The following is an 18877-nucleotide window of genomic DNA, read 5'->3' on the forward strand; positions in this document are numbered from 1 at the left end:
AGAACCTCCAGCAGCAGTCCTGGTACCGCACGAATGACTGCAAGCGACCCACAACATTAAAGTGGCTGGATGATGAACGTCACCCACATCTGCTTCGACAATTCTTGAAAGACTTGGAACCACAGGAACGCTTAAGCTGATGGCCACTTCGTGAGGTTAATAAGCTCCTGTCTTTCTTGTTGCTGCTGACATCTCCTTCCGGTGGAGCAACTCTTCCGAGTCGTGGAAGACGTATTTCAAAAAATTCACAAAAATTTTTGTTTGTCACTTCCACCACTTTAACTACAAATGTCTTGAAGCGGAAATAGGAACGAGATCTCCGGATTTTGCGAAACTTTTCACTTTTGAAGACAATTAAAAAGGTAAAAAAAATGACAGCAATCAAAAACGCGTCCGATCACGGGCACAGATTGCTTCGATCTCAAATTCACTTATTATTTTTTTTTTTGAGCAAATAAACATTAGCGATTAAACTTCAGTTTCCTACAGTGTTATACAGTTACTTTTTGCCCAATTTGATAAAGATTATTTATGATGAAATATTATTTCAATAAATGACCAGGTAGCAGTTATTGATCAGCCCGCTTGTGTGCTTCTAGCAGATGCGGCGAATGAAGCTGATGTAGATAACCTCGAAAACACTAAACTTTAAAATTCGAATACTCTGGAACGAAACATATTCATTTCTGTCGATAAGTGATTCTTATGTAAAATTGGCCGGGGAACACGATGGTGAGGTCAAATCAAAAAAATAAGTTGGAGTGTTTTGAGATACGGCCGTTTAAAGTTTTCAATTGCGCAATACAGGTAGAAAAAATAAATTAATCAACATTTCGATCACGGAAATGGATTCGACGTCCAATTTCCTTCAAAATTGAGTCTAAGACCGACCCTCTAAGATTTGTGGTTCCTGAGTTATCGCCGTTTGAAGATAGGGGTTTTGCTCAAAAATCGGCAAAAAGTCGATTTTTTGGGAGGGTACAAAAATGGAGGGGGTAGTCCGATTTGGATGAAATTCGGGATTCTTGCATGTTTTGATAGTATCAACGGCCCTGCCAAATTTGAGCAGGATCGGAGAGGGTAATTTTCAAATGCTGTTCCGCTTCAGATGGAATGACCCATATCCTAATTAGCCCCGATTAAACAGAGATAAAGCAAATTTTATTAAGAAATTATCATTATAAAATTAACGGTAGAGTCAATTGTTTTCAGCACACGGTGTTAGATGGTGGGCCCAAAATAGAAAAATTGATACTCCACAATAGGTCCAACTTGTTCTGTTCAGGTCTAAAATACAGCCAAAAACTATTTATCAATTTAAAGCTGTGATAACAAATTGATAAGAGTTACACAAACAATGGGTATGATGACTGTAGAATCTGCATGAAATAAGCTACACAATCAGCCGCAAATGCCATATTTTGGTTCAACTGTACTTGAGAACAAGCCAGAATAAGGAGGAGCTTTGCATAGTAGTTTTTTTTTAACTTTACAAAGTTTTCCGAACAGGCTCAACATTTTTCTGGAGGTTTCTTGGCCGAAATAATTAGACCCGTTTTTTTTTATAAGCCATTAGGATGACCTACGCCGCGTTAGGGTGGTACGAAAAATTGCCAATTTCGTCGATTTTCGCCAAACCACATTTTTTTAAAAATCATAACTACGCGCCATTTCAACCGATTTCAGCTGTCTTGAACGCAAATGAAAGGTTATAAGAAAGCATTTTAAGGAAAAATAGTTTAATGTTTAAAAAATCAAAACTGGGACTACCATATGTTGTTGTTGTTTATTTTATTAACGTGACTTTAACCTAGAGAGATACCATATGAGAATGAGAACAGTTAGGTTAAGGTAGTTTAAAATAAAATAGGCCATTTCTTCTTTAAGTGAAGTTTTCGGGTGTAAATTTGTGCTCGGGAGACCCCTTAGATTCCATTTCTGGTGATAGTTGCAGAATACCGGCTAACAAAGTCCCGATGAAGTGGGTGCTAATTTGCAACCACCACAGGTTACGCGGTGAGCTTGCCTTCAGGTGAAAAGTTTGATTTGCTTCGATGTTTGCCTTCAGCTGTGGAGACGGCCTTTATGATTGGATTTACACCTCGGATAATGTGGACAAATCTTTATACCTCTTCTTCCCTTTCCCCAACAGCAGAGCAACCTCCCGGCGGACGAACGGTCCAACTCGACGACGATGACCAGCACGATCACCGTCGGTGGGCTGCAGTCGACCATGATGACGACCACCACCAGCAGCAGCACGACCACAACCAACGGCGGAAGCGGCCCCGGAAGCGCCACCTCCATCCTAACCAGCAGCAACCTGTCCAACCGGGGAACCTCGCCGGACTATCCCAACATGGAGTACCCGCCGGTGTTCGAGGCGGAAACGTACTCGCTCACCGATCCGGGCATGACGCTGCTCAAGCGACGCCAAAATCACTCCAGCCAGAAATGACGAACGACGGGACGGGGCAAACGGCGGCTGGCCACCCTCCGGGAGCACGAGTGCTGCGGGTAAGTTCGGAGAAAGACATTTGTTTGTGCCACATTACTACCTATTACAAATCTACTACTTATCACATGAAACACCTCGCAGAAAGAGGTGTGTGATCATCATTACAACATGCTACAAAACAAAAAGTAAGAAAATGAAAGATATTATCTTGTAATCTGTTATACAAAATTCCGATTGATCAGAAGGTGCTGTACAATGTGTATGTGTGAACGTATTTTTAAAGACTTGTTACTGCGTAGTTGTATGATAGAAACCGCGAGAAAAAAAAATTATCCCTTATTTATCAAACTATTTTCGTAGCGCCGTGTAGAAAGAGATGAAAATATTTTTTTAAATTCAAAAGTCGAAGATTTATATGATTTGCATGTTTATAAACCGCAAAAAATAATACATCAATTGTGATCCTAATAGTTATTAAATTTAAAATTTATTGAATATTGGTAGAAAAATAAAAAATCAAATGGGAAATCCCCTCCTAATTCCCGCATCGACTTATGAGAGAAACAACAAACATCATTATAAACCAAGTTTTTTAATTGATTAGAGTTTTATTAGACGCCTCCAACAAATAGCTGCGAGAGTAAACTCCCCGCTCTATAATATTTGTATAAGCATTAAGCATCTACTTATATAAACAACAAAAAAACCAGACACGATATTTCACGAACCCTTTGATATGATGATGCGTAAGAGACGGAGGAGCGGCTCGGAAAGTCCGAAACATTCCGTGTGAGGGAGGGAGTGTGGGAGTGATGTGAAAAACGATGAAACACCAGAAAGTAGAACCAATATATTATATATAAAACTATTTAAAACAACACAGCATAAAACGTGTTTGCCAAAACCGTGTTATTCTAATACAGCGCGAGCAAAACCGCGAGCTCACACAACCTTCTTATGGCTAGATTTAACAGTGTGTAGGATTGTGTCCCCTAAAGACAGATAGTGTGCCTTATTAGTGATTGAGTTAAAACTGTAGGAAATAAAGTGGTTGAACGTTATAAGTTTAGCGATGGTGCGTGGTGAATTTTAACGATGACAGTCCTTTTTTGGTTAGTCATTCTTTTTGTCTATCTATGAGGGAGACAACAGGGCTGTGGAGTCGGGCAGCTTTTGAAACGGCTTCATGGAATTTGCTGACATGGACTCCGATTCTATCGACTCTGAAGCGAATCTTCAAAAATTATTCGTCGGCGTGCCTTCCGATCAGCGATGCTATGGGAAGGACTGCATTCATTAAAATGATTTGTGCAATATCATCAACTCCAAAACATATTCGCCAGCGTTTCTTCCAATCAATCGAAAACTATATTTAAAAACAGCAAAAAACATAAAAATCACTACGAAACATGGAAATCAACCGCGTGGCGATCGACTCATTTCGGCGTAACCGTCACCGCCACGCATAAATTGAACAAATTTCTCTGTTGCTGGTGGCCAAGACAATCAAGATAAATCAGGGAAACAAATTCTTTCTTCTCAAAAACAATAAGCCGAAAGGGGGAACAAAGGGATCGCTAATCGAGAAATTACGATCGTTATTTGTAATAGCAGTTCAAAAAAATTCAAAAGCATCGAACATTTTCAAAACAAGTAAATTCGCTGAAACATCGATTTTCTTAGATTTAAAAAATACAAAAACTTTTCAAAAATTTAAGGTTTATGGATTTAAAAATTTAAAAAAATCCAAAAACTACATAAATTTTTTAAAAACATAAGGTTTTGAAAACTTCTTTAAACGTTTTTTTTTTTAAATTTAAGGATAAAAAATTTCAAAAAATGCAAAAATTCAAAACAAAACTTGAAAAACATCAAAATTTAAAAAAAAACAAAGTCATAAAAATGTAAAAAACGAAAAAAATAGCATTTTTCTAGTATCCAAAATTTAACGTTTTTATTTTAATTTTAATATCAAAAATTTTTAAAAATCTAAAAGCTCCCTGGAGATGGAGCCACACGTTGCCGTCGTTTCAGGGCTTTTATCCAAGATGGTTCCGATGTTGATATATATCACACATTTATTTTATATTTATATACTTGTGTTGATAGAAATCACAGCTTTTATAATATGTAAAATTGCAAGATATTGAATTTTTTTATTTGAATCTCAATATTCTTGTTCGTAAAATCTGTTAGGAACAGGTTTAAATCTGTTTGATAATGGGGAGGAATAGTTAGTAGTTTTTGTAACTTTTTTTAGGTTGTTTTATAATTCCAGACTCCAGTTATGTGTAAGCCAGTTTAGTAATGCTATCAAAATCACTGATTTCAATTGAAGTGGTACACTACCAATTTTGAGTTGTCAAAAAATCCATAGAGTCTCGATCAATCAATAATGAAATGATATCGGACAAAATTCGTTAATCTGTTGAACTAACGGTTTTCGGATTATGGTTGTATCGACCATTGTTGCGAATCGAGGATCTACTGGAGGTTTGACGATCAAATGGAGCCTAACATTTCAAAGGGACACATGGGATTTGTAAACAGGAGTGTGTCTCTTCCACTCAAATAACAGTTTACATAAGGTATGATAGGGATACGCTCCTGTTTGCAAAGCTTGTGTGTCCTAATAAAATGGAAGGCACGAAATAGTCGTCTTAACGACGAGTGTTCAACTTGTAAAATATGAACAGTTAATTTATGGTTATTGGTTTTGAGGCGGCAAGACAGGTTTAAAAACTAGGTATAAGAATGTTTGGCTTTGTAATTAAAATTTCGGGGATTTGAGATTCAAGTTACTTTCGGACAGTTTAGTTGAGGTTGTTGATTCAAGTTAGTTAGCTTTCCTGAAATGAATAATTGGGCATAAATGTTTAGTTAAATTGGTCAAAGTGTACTATTTCATTGGCAGATCTGCTTCTAGTTGTAATGTACGACAAGACTACTGACGGACGCGACAGAACGGGGGCCAGAATAAAGGCCTCAAGATTTATGTTCCCTTGACAAGTTAATTTTCATCTTTTATTTTCCAGTAAATTTATTTGATTTCCTTTAGATTTGAAATACATTATAGGTTCCCTTTGTATAAATCTCAAATTAGTTTTTGATTGAATCATAATTTCATATTTCCTTTATTCAGTTTTAAAGTTAGATTAACGTAACTGCTCAAGTCATCCAAGTTCTTACTACTCACACCTACACTAATTTTCTTTCACCTTCCCCCTCCTGATCCCCTATATCTTCCGGTGGTGTTCATTTTGTATGCAATACTAGTTCGGCCACTACCCTTTTTTCCACAAGAAACCGGACTTGGACTGACTTGAGGCCGCGTCCCCCACCTTGCTCCGTAAAACGAAAACGAAAAATTTTTAAAAATCTAAAAGCTTAACAAAATTCTAAATTTTTGAACATGTTGAACATATGAATTTAAAAAAAAATTACATTTATAAAATAAAGGATCTAAAAATTTCAATAACGGGAAAAATTTCAAAATAAGTTAAATTTTTTATTAAAATAAATTATTAAATATTTTAAAACATCCTTAAAATTTAAGGGTTTTTTCAATCAAAGGATTTACAAATTTCAAAAATGTCAAAAACATAAAAAAAATAAAATTTAAAAATGACAACACTTCTAAATGATTTAACGTTTAAAAAAAGAAGTTTTAAAAGTTTAAATTTTTTTTAAAACAACAAAAAAGCTTTTATTTCAAAGTTTAAAGTATGTAATTTTTTTAAAAAATTTACGTTTAAAAAAGGGTCTACAACTTTCAAAAACAGTTTTTAAACTTAACGGTACACATCACGCAGAGCTTTTGCACCAAGATTTTTGTTACAGACATTTTAGTATCTTCAAAACTACGGGAGCACTCGATATAATTTTTGATTCATCCCCTAAAGTACTGTCTACAGAATAATTTACAGCAAAGTTTGACTATTTTTACAATCAGATTGTTGCAGAATTGGGTCCGTAAGTTTGACAATTTTGGAATAAGAAGACAACAACTTCCTTGGTTGCTGTGCACCCTTAAAACTTAAAAAAATTAAGATGTGAAAACTTTTCAAAAATTAAACGTTTTATAGAATAAGAATAAAACAAATTAAGAATTTCAAATACATCAAAAATTCTAAAAACAACCATTTTTTTTAAATAAACAAATACAAAACCTTATCATAAACTAAACGTTTTTGAATCATTTTAAGAAGTTTTAAAAGTTTCAAAAATTTAAAAAAATTTAAAAACCACAAGACATTTTTTTTCTATTCAAAATTTAAAGAACCGTCATCAGGGGTGACATTGGGTCTGGGGGGTGAAATTGGGTCATACAAAAATGCTGAAATTTGTATGACCCAATCTCACCCCCCAGACCCAATGTCACCCCTGATAACGGAATATGAAAAGTTTTCAAATATTCAACTTTTTTTTAAATTTAAGGAGCTAAAAATTTCAAAAACTGGAAAAAATAAAAAAAATCAGCTGCAAATGTTTAAAACTGAACAAATTTTTGTAAATTTTTTAATTTTTTTTATTTATATTTTGTAAACAAATTTAAATATCCAAAAATGTCTAAAACTTCAAAATTTAAAAAAATTAAGAACATTACAAATTTCAACATTAAAAAACATAATTTTTTAATCATTGAAAAGCTTACATTTTTTCTAAATATTGAAAACAAAATTAAGTCCGTTGCAAACATTTTTTAAAGTTTATGTCGCTCCTCCTTCAAAATCGGTCCGTAAAGTAAGGGAGCAAAAATTTTGTTTTCGAAAAACTTCAAAATTCTAAAGGATGTCGAAGTCTAACAAACTGAAAACAATAAGAAATGCATTTTTCTGCGTTTAAAATTAGATTTAGCAGGTCTGGGATCGATCAAAAATATTTTATTTTTTTATGATATTGTACACCGCAAAAAAAAATGTTTTTCGATGAAACAAAAAATCTCTTCAATACTTGGATACTAAACTAATACTTGAAAACTAATGACTGGGCAGGTGTAAAATGCATTTAAAAAAAAACTTTTTTCATTCAAATGTTGAGACCATGGCATGTAATTTTATTTTTTTATTTTTTTTTAAGTCGAGGGACATAAAATTCAAAAAATATTTGCAACGGCTTTAAACGGTGCACGATATTGAAATTTATGTCTCGATTGCAAATTAGATTTAAGCATATAAAAAAAAGGCAACACTGCCAAAAAATTGTTGTGTTTTTTTTGTGTGAAAGTTCAGCCTACACCAAATTGATCTTAAAATGTGTTCTCATGATACAGGTTTTTAAATATTTTAAAGCCTTTTTGTATAGACGCTTGCCTAAATTGAATGGAGACTTGTATGAACGAACAACTAATGCAAAATGACTTCTTTGGTCACAGAAAAAGTAACCAAAAAGTTCTATCAAAATAAAAAAATAAAAATGCAATAGACAATCATTGTCCGAAGTTTCAAAAAATTGCTCATCTTGACAGTTTTTACTGACCTACTTTAGGTCAAATATAATATTTTTAAGTTTTTGTTTCTTTAAAATTTTATAAAAATAATAAAGGGCAAAAATTACTTTAAAATTGCAGTTTATGCAACATGTTGCAAAATGAAAAAAAAAAAACATCGTGTCAACAGTGTTTTGTCATAATTTCTGCTTGAAAAATTTCATGATAATCTCGATTGTTGTCAAAACGAATGTTTTTCAACATTTTATGTTGTTTAAGTTTAGTTTCACGTTTGTTTGCCACAAAATCTGTTCAACAACTCGCTCCCCTTGATTGACGGCGAATCCGGATGCAGTTGGTTAGCCGTGTTGTCTGTGCGCTCGCGCGCGCATTTCACCGGAACCCCCTCCCGGGCCATTGACGTAAATGACCTGGTGGCTGGTGGTGGAAGAACTAGTGAACCATACCACACCAAACTATCAGCTTCCTCCGAGCGACGACGTGTTTGGTGATTTGTTTGCAAGCAACCTCCTCTCCCTTATCAGCTTGAAACTTCGAACCTTCGAATGCCGTCAATTACACAGAAGAGAGAGAATCCACAACAAGCGATCGCCAATCGACGATAAGATGGACAACAAGCAAACAAGTTTGGTGGTTTACAGATTACAATACGGGCTTTATTTGAAATGTCTTTAAATTAAATTCGTAAAGCTAGCTTAAGTTCTAGACAACACCACGTTGTCTTGCAGTCATGATCGCTACTCTCTAAAAATGCTTTGAAGGTGAACGCGCGTAAACAAACGAGAAAATTGTTTTGTTGTTGTTGACTGCGCGATCGTCGTCGTCGCTCATAAATTATTGATCTTCACACTTTGGCGTCTCGCAGACCGCTCAGATCGAGCGCGGGAAGCTGCGAACAGGGTACGATCGGGTTGTTGGTGGATTCGGACGGGAGGCGGAAGATGTCCCGCTGGACCTGCTTCAGCTGGGCGGTGTCGCAGAGGAACCGTGCCGGCGAGTAGTTGGCCACGGCGTCGTCGACGGGGTGTTGTTTGTGGGTTGGGGTGAGGGAGTTGGCGAGCTGGTCCTTGATGATGCAGGCCAGCGTTGGGCCAACGGTTGCTTCTGGGTGGGTTGGTTTCTCGGCAAGTGATCCGATGATCAGGTCGATGTCGTGGACGGAGGAGTATGCGGATTGTAGGGCGGTGATGTCTTCCGGGGTCATGAGGGGAGATAGGTCGGACCAGGAGTTGATCGATCGAGGAGCGTTGCACAGGTTGTAATACTTGGTGTAGGGACTGAGGCCGTGATCGCGACCTCGCTGGATGTCCAGCGCGAGTCCGTCGGTTCCCACGTTCTTGGTTTTGAACAGCTGCTGGGCGAGATCGTCAACGTAGCTGGTGTCGACGGCCATGGCGTTTTGCTGCAGCACGGAAGCGATCAGATGGGCGAAGTACTCCTTCTTGCGGAGGTCTTTCGGTTTGTAAAACAGGTCGTCCAACTCGTATCGACCGGACGCAACCGGATTGGCGATTTCTCCGGGCATCATCGTGTTGTAGAAACGAATGCCGACCGATGCGAATTCGTTGCTTACGCGTGGCTCCGCCGTGTGATCAACGGTGCTGATCGAACTGCCCAAAACCGCCCGTGACCAGTCGCGAACGATGCTTTGATAGATCTTTATGTTGACCTTTCGAGCCACTTCGAACAGCTGTTCGTCGGTCCAGGCCGGATTTGCGAGGGCCAGGTGTTTGGCGATGCGATTGTGCGATCGAAGAAATAGGGTGTGGAGTAGGGTGACGTACGGGTTCACGTTGACGCGGGTATCGCCGGATAGGTAACAGGTCGCGTCAAACGTTCCGTTGGTCATGCAAAGCTTGCGATCGAGACTTTCGCTGAGGAATTCCGTCGAGTCGAATGCCTGGGACTTGAGCTTACCACCGCGTAGAGTACGGAGGGGCATCGTTTCCGTTTTGTGGTTACCGTACAGTTGGGACAGATCTAACCGGTTGGTGGCCTGGTTCAGCTGATTTGCCGCGCCGAGATGACAGGAACTTCCCAGAGACAGCGCGCTGCGTACGTAGTTCAAACAGGTCACGCCCTGAGTCTTGTAGTGAGGATCGTTTTCCGCGATCATCAACGGTGCGCAGGCAGGATGGCGATACCTCGGCAGCACCGGGCTATGATCACCAGTGCAGCACTCAATATCCGTCCCATCGTGCATGGTCTGGACCGTAGTCTTGGCCAAATCCTGCTCGATAAACTGCGTCCACTGAACCAACGCAACAGTACGCGTAGAGTCCTTCTTTTCCTTAGCCCCATGAAACTTGCTCGAAATACTCCTCGGATCGGGCAACTCTCCACCTTTCACACTCTTCCTAAATTCGTAAATTCCATCGTGATAGCTCGCCGCCAACAGTCGACGATACTCATCGTTGTACGTCTTGCGATCGACGATCTTCTGGCACTTGTCCAGCAACTTACTAGTAGGAATCGTCTCACCCTCCAAGTACGCACCACAATCCCCCGACGGGATCCCCCCCGGCTTGCAGTAACTGTTCAAAAAGAACGAACTCGCCTTCAGCACCGTCCTCGCCACATAGTCCTGCTTCTGCGAACTCGCCGTCGAAGACCCATCGATGATCTGCGCGTGCGTTATCGACCCCTTCACAACCTTAACCCGAGATCCCGCGATCATACTCTCCATCCGCTTGGCCATCTCGACGACATCCTCTCCAAATCGGACCGCATCCGCCAGGTGCTGCTCCGTGGCCATCCCGTCCAGCTTGGCCAGCACTCTGCCATCGATTCCGGTAGGCGTCTGTCTACCCTGAACCACCAGCCCAAGGCAGGCCGCCACCAACATCACTCGAACCAACATCCTCAAAAAAAATCTCAGGATTCCACACTCGTTCTTGCACCAATAAAATAAAGAAATTTACATTTATGATCGCACTTAATCGGGGCGCTTCGCTGAATCGACTTGTGGAACTGCGCGGTTTGCTTTTTGCTTCTCGCCGTTCGAACGACGCTCGGAGAACTGAACGATCGATCGAACGAAACCGGCCTGTTTGTCTGGCTCTGAGTCAAGTCGCGAGAGTAGCGCCGCTATCTCAGAGCCGGCACTGTGTGAGGAGTTTGTTTGTTTTTAAAAGATGTGATTTTTTTTCACGCGACCGGCTGGTGATAACCGTGGAATGGGTGAAGGTTTGAGCTTTTTGTTTAGCTTTCTTAATTAAGTTGTTTGGAATAATTTTAAAGGTGTTTATTTTGATTTCTGAATTGAATTCAAATTGTCTTGAGGGCAAAAACAAAACAAATTTCAATCACTATTTTCAAAAAATCAATCATTAGGTATCACAAAATGCCTATGGCATGATTGCAAAAATATCAATTTGAAAGAATAGAGGAATATTGTTTTACTATTGTTTAACATTATTGTCCAATCTGTGCACAGCTGCGTTCCAAAATCAAAATCTTAGAGAAAATTTTAAAACTCACATTTAGTTAAAAATGGAAAAATGTTAAAAATGCATTACAAACAGTTTACAATCGAGTGTACTTGTTTTTATAAAACATAGACTCCCTCATTGAGGAAACATGTACTTCTAAAATAAGCCTCCTAGATAAATCTTCACGTACCGTCAGTGGGGGTGACATTGGGTCTGGAGGGTGAGATTGGGTCAAAGTATTTTTTTACGGATTTTACCATTTCTCAGGTACTTCTCAATGAAACTAAATTCTGTTAAGGGGTTACATACATGTAGAAAATCACAAAATTTCATATTACAGAAAATTCACTTAATTCACTAAAAAGATAATTTTAAATCACTCCTGAAAGTTTCATGAAGATATTACATGCATAAACTGAGTTAGAGACGATTTAAGCTCAACATTTTGCCGTGCGCAAAGCGAACTGTCAAACTTTCTGAGCGTTTTTCTCGAAACACCGAGTTGATTTACGGGTGCCACGATATCTCGACGTGGGTCTCGTGGCGCAGGGGTAGCGGCTTCGGCTGCCGATCCCGATGATGCTATGAGACGCGGGTTCGATTCCCGCCTTATCCACTGAGCTTCTATCGGATGGTGAAGTAAAACGTCGGTCCCGGTTTCTCCTGTCTCGTCAGAGGCGCTGGAGCAGAAATCCCACGTTAGAGGAAGGCCATGCCCCGGGGGGCGTAGTGCCAATAGTTTCGTTTACGATATCTCGAGATGGGATGGACCAAATTGGCTGAAATTTGAGGTGAAGACTCTCAAGACAAATTCCGTGTGCATGACGAAGCCCGATTTTGAAATTTTGCTTTTTTAAAAAATACAAAAATCAAAAACTGACGACTTTTTATATGAAAAACATTAAAAATATTTTATCTTTTTTTTAGAATTTAGTTTTTGAAAATCGGCCTTCGTCATGCACACAGGACCGGTTTAATGAGTCTTCACCAAAATTTTGAGCCGATTTGGTCAAAGCAGTGTTGAGATATCGTGGCACCCGTTTTTTGAAACTGCTAACTTAAAATAGTTATATCTCGGCAAAGGTATATCCAAATATCTTCATATTTATTTTGTTATTAGATGAAAATTTATATTTTAATGCCCTGCAAAAAGATTTCAAAAATAGTTTAAATGTGTGCTCATACCAACCTCGGACATTTTTGACGATTTACATGTATGTAACCCCTTAAAAGGATTGTGTAGGGGACATCTTAAGATGACTTCTCTGAAAAAAATCTCGTTCCTAGAACAAATCCTGTTATTTTGGCAGCTGTCCAAAGTTGAGGTACGTTTTTGGCCAAAAATGACCTCTCGAAAAATCATTTTTCTAATATTTTTGTTGGAATTGCTCGAAAACTACCCAAATGTTTGAAAATCTCCACTTCAAACATTGTAGCGTGTCAATACGATTCCCTTGAACAAGAAACACTGTTGGATGACTTGTTTTTACCACATCGTTGTATTTGAGGATCATTTTAGTTTCATTTGATCCAATGTCACCCCCTCTAAGGGGTGAGATTGGGTCAATTTTCAAACTATTTGCATTTAAGGTAGTGTTCATCAAGATCCACAATATTTTGGGAAAATGTTAGTAAACTATCTAAGAACAAATCTACGTTGAAAGATTTTAGATGTTATTTAAATTGTTTTTGTTACTAAGAAATTACGAGAGGTGTATTTTTTGACCCATAGTCACCCCCACTGACGGTATACATTACAGTGGTACCTCCGGCCAAATCAAGAACATATTTCTGGCAAAAAAGGAAAGCCCGAATCCAAAATTTATTTTTTATTTATTTAAAGATCCTTGAATACTCAAATTTATGAGTTCCTTAATCCATAAATTCTTAAATTTCTAAATTAAGAAAATGCTAAAATTCAAAAATTTCTAAATGCAAAAATCATGAAATTCTTGAATTCTAATATAAGGGAATTAAAAAAAATTCAAATTCTAAAATATTAAAATTATAAGAGTCTAAAGTAAAAAAAAAATATAATTATAACATTATTAAATTATAAATTTATTGAATTTTGATTTTTTTTAATTTTAAAATTCCTCAATTCCGCAAGAAAATCAGACATTGTTGGAGTCATATTTAGGCCTTTGCCAAAAATAACAAAGTTTTAAAATTGAATTTACGAGCCATGGTCTCAACATTTGAATGATAAAATTGTTTTGCATGCATTATACACCTGTCCAGTCGTTTTGCAGTCATTAGTTTTTAAAATGTCTATACTGACGAAAATTTTATGTTTTGCGAAAAAAAAAGTTTTTGCGGTGCATTGGAATTTCATAACAATTCAAAATATTTTTAATCCCGCCCAAACATGCTAAATATGATAATCAATGCAGAAAAATGCATTTTAAATTGTTTTCAGTTGATTTAACTTCTATTTTCATTGAAATTTTGAAGTTTTTGGAAAACAATTTTTTTTGCTCCCTGGTTTTTCGGACAAATGTTGAAGGGACATAAACTTTGAAAAATATTTGCAACGGCCTTATAATTAAAAAAAACCATAATTTCATTTTTTTTATTTTAATTTGTTTTTTTTTTTTCTTTAAATTATGATTTTTTTTAAAGGTTTCAATTGTAGCAGCATATTTGAGTTTTTGATGTTATGAACTGCCAAAACTATAAAATTGAGATTTTATTAGTTTTCAAATTGTTTGGTTACTTGTGTTTTTTATATTTCGGAATTTTTCAATATTAATTTTTTTAATTGTTATTTTTTTTAATTTGGTTATTTTCATTTTTAAATTCCTCATTTTAATTTTTTCTAACCTATTATCAATTTTTTAATAGAAATTTTAAAATGTCTAAATTTCTGAATTTATAAATTTGTGATTCAAAATTTTAAAGTGTATGTTTATTATTAATTTTTTTGTCAGTTGATACAATTAAAGATAAATTGTTAGGCTTTTCCATCTGGTTTACTTCATTTTGAGCAAAAAACAAAATCTTTCCTTTTAATTTTAAAATTCTGTGTTTTGAGATTTGGCATCTTAAGGCAATTCCGAATTTTTAAAATGATTGATTCGTTTGTGATTATTAGTGGCATTCAAATAAGAAAATCCAAATTATTTTATTTTTTCATCAAAACATTTTGCAATCAAGCATCGCTGGAAAAAAACGTTAAACGCCACTTTTGTTTCTGTTCCTTTTCAGCTGCGTACCGCTTAAGAAAAAAAAAATCGGTACCCTTTCCTTGACTGTTTCTTGGGCGTTTTTTATATGGAGTTTTGCGTTCCTTTCGAGCTCCGTATCAGCCTTCAAAATGAAACCTCAATAAATTTTCGCATCAAAATCAATCATAACATTTCCAAAAGGCTACAATATTTATTTTGGTCTTTTTAAAATTTGAAGATATTATTTTAAAATTAGTAATAGTAATTTTTTAGTCTTTATTTTTTCTGAATAATCATTATCATGGCCTACAACTTTGCAAAAAACACAAAATTGATAAAAAAAAATCCCTTCCCGAGATATAGACAGGTCGCAAAATTAAGTGAAAATTTGATTTTGAGAAAAATTGTGCTATTTTGGGCTTTGGACTCGATTATCCGAAGGTTTGTATGGGACTTCAGATTACTTGGCGTTCGATTACAGCTTCTGAAAAGCGTTTTCATCCCATATCAAGCAATTAATAGATAAATGGGAAGTGAGCAAGCAAGTTTACATCGATTTTTTTGCAAAACAATTTGTTGAAAAGTGAGAACTTGCAAATTGGATGAAGTTAGGACCGAATCCTTAACATGCCAAAAATACGAAAAATTTTCCCTGTAATCTTTAAGTAATTGAGAATATAATTTAAAAATCAAGAAATAACGTTTTTGAATCGATTCAAATCGCAATCTTGTGTAGTTTACAACAGTCTAGAAGTACATAACATAACTTTCTGCTGGCACTTCAATCCTGTTTAACCTGAACTCACTATATGGTACCGCCCATCAGGAGAGCCATCTCCGTACGCGCCTTGTCCACTGAAATTAACATCTTCCCCAAAGCAAGGTGCGTCAATCGGTGTCGTCACACACTCTTACCTGTCTCTCCCTCTCGCATCGCGAAGACGCGTTTGTATGTGTGTGTATGTGCGTGATTTGAATACGTCGCCTCGCTAAACGTTAAGCTTTGCGCGATTGCGAACGTGACTTGGCTGGGAGAATCGGCTGCTCATCAGCAGAGAGAGAGAGAAAAAATGAGCGAACTTTTAAACGATTCCACATGGGGAGGGGAGGGGGGGAGTCCGCGGCCTGATCGTTATAATGAAAATTGCCTTATTTATCGTTATGGATGCGCACTTTGCTGTTCTTGCCGGCTGGAGGTGCACTTTGAGCACGTTGCATTTCGAATGAATCACAACGGACGGCATGGAATTTGTTGTGGTTCGAGTATCGAGTAATGCTAATTTTCTAGAAATGACACAGGGCACACAATCGTTATAATCGATCCGGGGAGATTGGCAATTGTGGCACGTTGATCGAAGTTGATTGAAATTTTTGATTTATTTTGAGTAGTCTGATAAAAAAATAAAAACATTTTTTTTTATTTTATAATTGACAAATTGATCCAGTTCCTTTGTCAGTAAACAACTAGACATTTTACGTGACTGATAAGTTTACTAGCGCATTGCTAATCGTTGAGTCCTTAGGTGAGTCTTACTTTCGATGACATGGTGATCTACTTGATGTTAGTAAGAGAATCTTATTTACGTGCAACAATGGAGGGTGATAAAAATAAATTAGCTTTGCTTCATATTATTACTGTGTATAGTATATTTTTTGTACAAACTATGTATAGTATATTTCAGTAAACATAATAACATATATTCTGATTCATTGTTCAATTTTGCTTGCTTTCAGTTTGTGTTCCTGATTTCCATCCATTATTTTCTCCAACTTCCCTTATCAAAATTTCGTTGAACCAGGTTTTGTTTTATATTGTTGCACTTTTACATGTTTCTGATCCTTTATCTATCATGGTTGTTACTTTGCGCTGCGTTTAAGCCCTATCCTCTAGGTGTGTGTGTGAAATGCATGCTTAATCTACTGATGATTATGTGATTACAGGTAATGGAAGGAAGCTAGAATACTTTGGTTATGCGCTGTTATGCGTGACGATTAATAGAACGTGCGTTTACTATTAAATGATTCTATGTTGTTTATGATCAGTTTCAATCTTGGCAGGAATCGAATGCATAGGATGAATGAGCTATTGCTATAGAAGAAGAAATGCTCAGCGATGAAGTGGCTTTGATTTGAAGCATGAAGAGAGTGTTTCGTTTCATGATTATTGTCCTATGCTGTTTCTTAACTGTTTTTTTTTTTATTTCCGAATTGCAACCTGAAGCATTGCGACAAAAGCGAAAATTCCTACGATTTGTTTTTATTTAGCAATAATTGACACTCGATGCATTCATTCAAATTTTCACTCACATTTGCTGTTGCTGGTCCTGTCAGTAAGCTGCATAGATTTTAATTTTTGTGTCGGTTGTAACAATTTATCAATTTAGCAAAAGCTAAACAGTTTTCTCTTCTCTGGTTATGTCTTGATTGTTGTTGTTGTTGATGTTTGGTGTCCTCCTCCGAGGCACATGCAAATACTCCCTCGATGGTCGTTTGAAACGGTTTTGCGCAACAATCATCTAATTAGCAGCTAGTGTTCTGAACTGCTACGTAAGTTGTTGTGTAATGACTATGAAGTGAACGAATTAAACGGCTGCTGAACAAAGTATTCGAACAAAATTCGTTCAAAAAATCAGGGGGCAAAAAAATTAAAAAAAAACTACAACATTTCACTGAAAATAGAAGTCTAATCAACTGAAACCATACTTTTTGAAGGGCTCCGTGGTTAGCGGCTTCGGCTGCCGAGTTGCTATGGGGCACGGGTTCGATTCCCACCTTATCCTTCTGGAGCTTTTCCTTCAATGTTTGTCACGTTTAATATTAGTATTCAGTCGCAAAGACAGTGGGATTGTCTTGTTTGGGATCGTTTAAAAATATGTAGGGGGAATATACCCTTTCTAATCAAACACCTATCTTCGTCATATGGAGAGCTTGATGCTCGATTAAAGCTCCAAAAATACTATTTAGGCTATAAACTTACCAGCAACAGCACCGCCTCGAGTAAGTACGCAAATGTATGCCACTTACTGGCCAAAAAGATCAAATTTATGCACTTTGATCATAATTTCTATTTTGCGAGACCATTTTTCATCATTTTGTTGGCACACACATCTAAACGCAAGATCAGAGGTTAACTGCTTATTGAAAGTCGCCATCAATATCTTTTTACTTGCGCTAACGATTTCAAAGCGCTTAAGATATAAAATTGCTTCCAACTACCGGCAACATGTTCTTTTGCACATTAGTTAGTCACTCACTTCAAAAATAATCCCGAAAAATGCAACTGATTAGCAAGCACCATCAAAAAAACAAACGCGCTAAGTCTTCTGACGTTTGAATTTTGAATACCCATTCCAATCGAAAACCGAGCGAGGAGCGAAGGCAAATAAAGAACAAAGGATGGCCACCAACACCACCAACATTCTGGTGCAGCGCCTGTTGGAGTGAGCAAGTGCTGCCAGGAAACATTCGCTATAAATGCTACTTTTCGTGAGTGTTCGCTTAAAATTTCATCAATTTTGGCAGCACTAAGCAGACCCAAAAGAGCGCTGGAAGAAAAAAAGCACTAAACTGAAAATAGAAAAATGGACGTGACCCACTGCACTCGACTGATTAGAATTCATTTTTGAAATATTTTTTTTAATGCTTGTAAAGGAATAGCATAACTTTTAATAAAAGTGAAAATAAACAGAAATGTTCACAAAAAGTTGCTCTACTCGTTGATGTACTTGGTTTTAGTAAATTTCAAGGAACAATCCAGATTATCCAGCATCATTCAAACACGACCGCTTATTAGGCTTAAAATGGGCATATTTCCCCTATAAAAAAAACAGCACCGCAAAAACTTTTTTCAGCGAAAAAAAAATCCTCAAAACTTAGAAATTTTGGAAACGAATGATTGCAAAACATCTAGCCAAGTGTATTTAGCATTTTAAAACAATTTTTTTTAGAGGTGGGCAAAAAAAAGAGCGAGCCGCTCAAAGAGCCGATTCACTAAAAAGAGTGAATGAACCATAGCTCAGAAAAAAGAGCCGCTTTTTTAAACTCCGGTCTTTTGAAAGAACCGTTCCTAGATGGAATGATTTTTAAACTTGTTTTTTTTTTATGTTTATAAATATAATTCATTGAATTACCAAAAAGTTGTAGTATTGAATTTGTTTTTAGCATTGAAAATGCAATTTCAAATATTTCAATGCCAATATTAAAATAATTCCAAAATTGTCCCACGGTGTACTTTTTCAAGTGCTTTCCCGAAATTTTTAAAGCTTTGAATCATCATATTTCGTTGGAGGTCTATTGTAACTTTCTCATTAATATATATTGAAGGACTCTAAATAGCATCGATGCCAATATTTGAACACCACTTAAATGTTTT

General features: G+C 36.8%; 2 protein-coding genes across 3 annotated transcripts in view; one reads left to right on the forward strand and one right to left on the reverse strand.

Moving 5' to 3' along the window:
• LOC120424553 (uncharacterized) overlaps window positions 1-3527 on the forward strand; it is a 30691-nt gene extending 27164 nt beyond the window's left edge. Inside the window, exon 8 of one of the 2 annotated variants that reach the window (XM_039588721.2) lies at window positions 2156-3527. In XM_039588721.2, coding sequence (XP_039444655.1) covers window positions 2156-2458 — 303 coding nt within the window. In that variant the 3' untranslated portion in view covers window positions 2459-3527. Of the gene's footprint in view, window positions 1-2152 lie in introns of both variants that reach the window. The other variant, XM_039588720.2, reaches the window with a different exon arrangement.
• Window positions 3528-8541: 5014 nt separating this feature from the next.
• Window positions 8542-10962, reverse strand: LOC120424556 (peroxidase). Its single transcript, XM_039588723.2, has one exon. The coding sequence runs from the start codon at window positions 10765-10767 to the stop codon at window positions 8752-8754; it is 2016 nt and encodes a 671-aa protein (XP_039444657.1). The 5' UTR covers window positions 10768-10962; the 3' UTR covers window positions 8542-8751.
• Window positions 10963-18877: the final 7915 nt, after the last annotated feature.

This window comes from Culex pipiens, chromosome 2, assembly GCF_016801865.2.
Source record: "Culex pipiens pallens isolate TS chromosome 2, TS_CPP_V2, whole genome shotgun sequence".
Classification (NCBI taxonomy): Eukaryota; Metazoa; Arthropoda; class Insecta; order Diptera; family Culicidae; genus Culex; species Culex pipiens.

Bases quoted from the DNA above. Each gene is read 5' to 3' on its own strand.
- LOC120424556 (XM_039588723.2), bottom strand. From the start codon at position 10,767: ATGTTGGTTCGAGTGATGTTGGTGGCGGCCTGCCTTGGGCTGGTGGTT.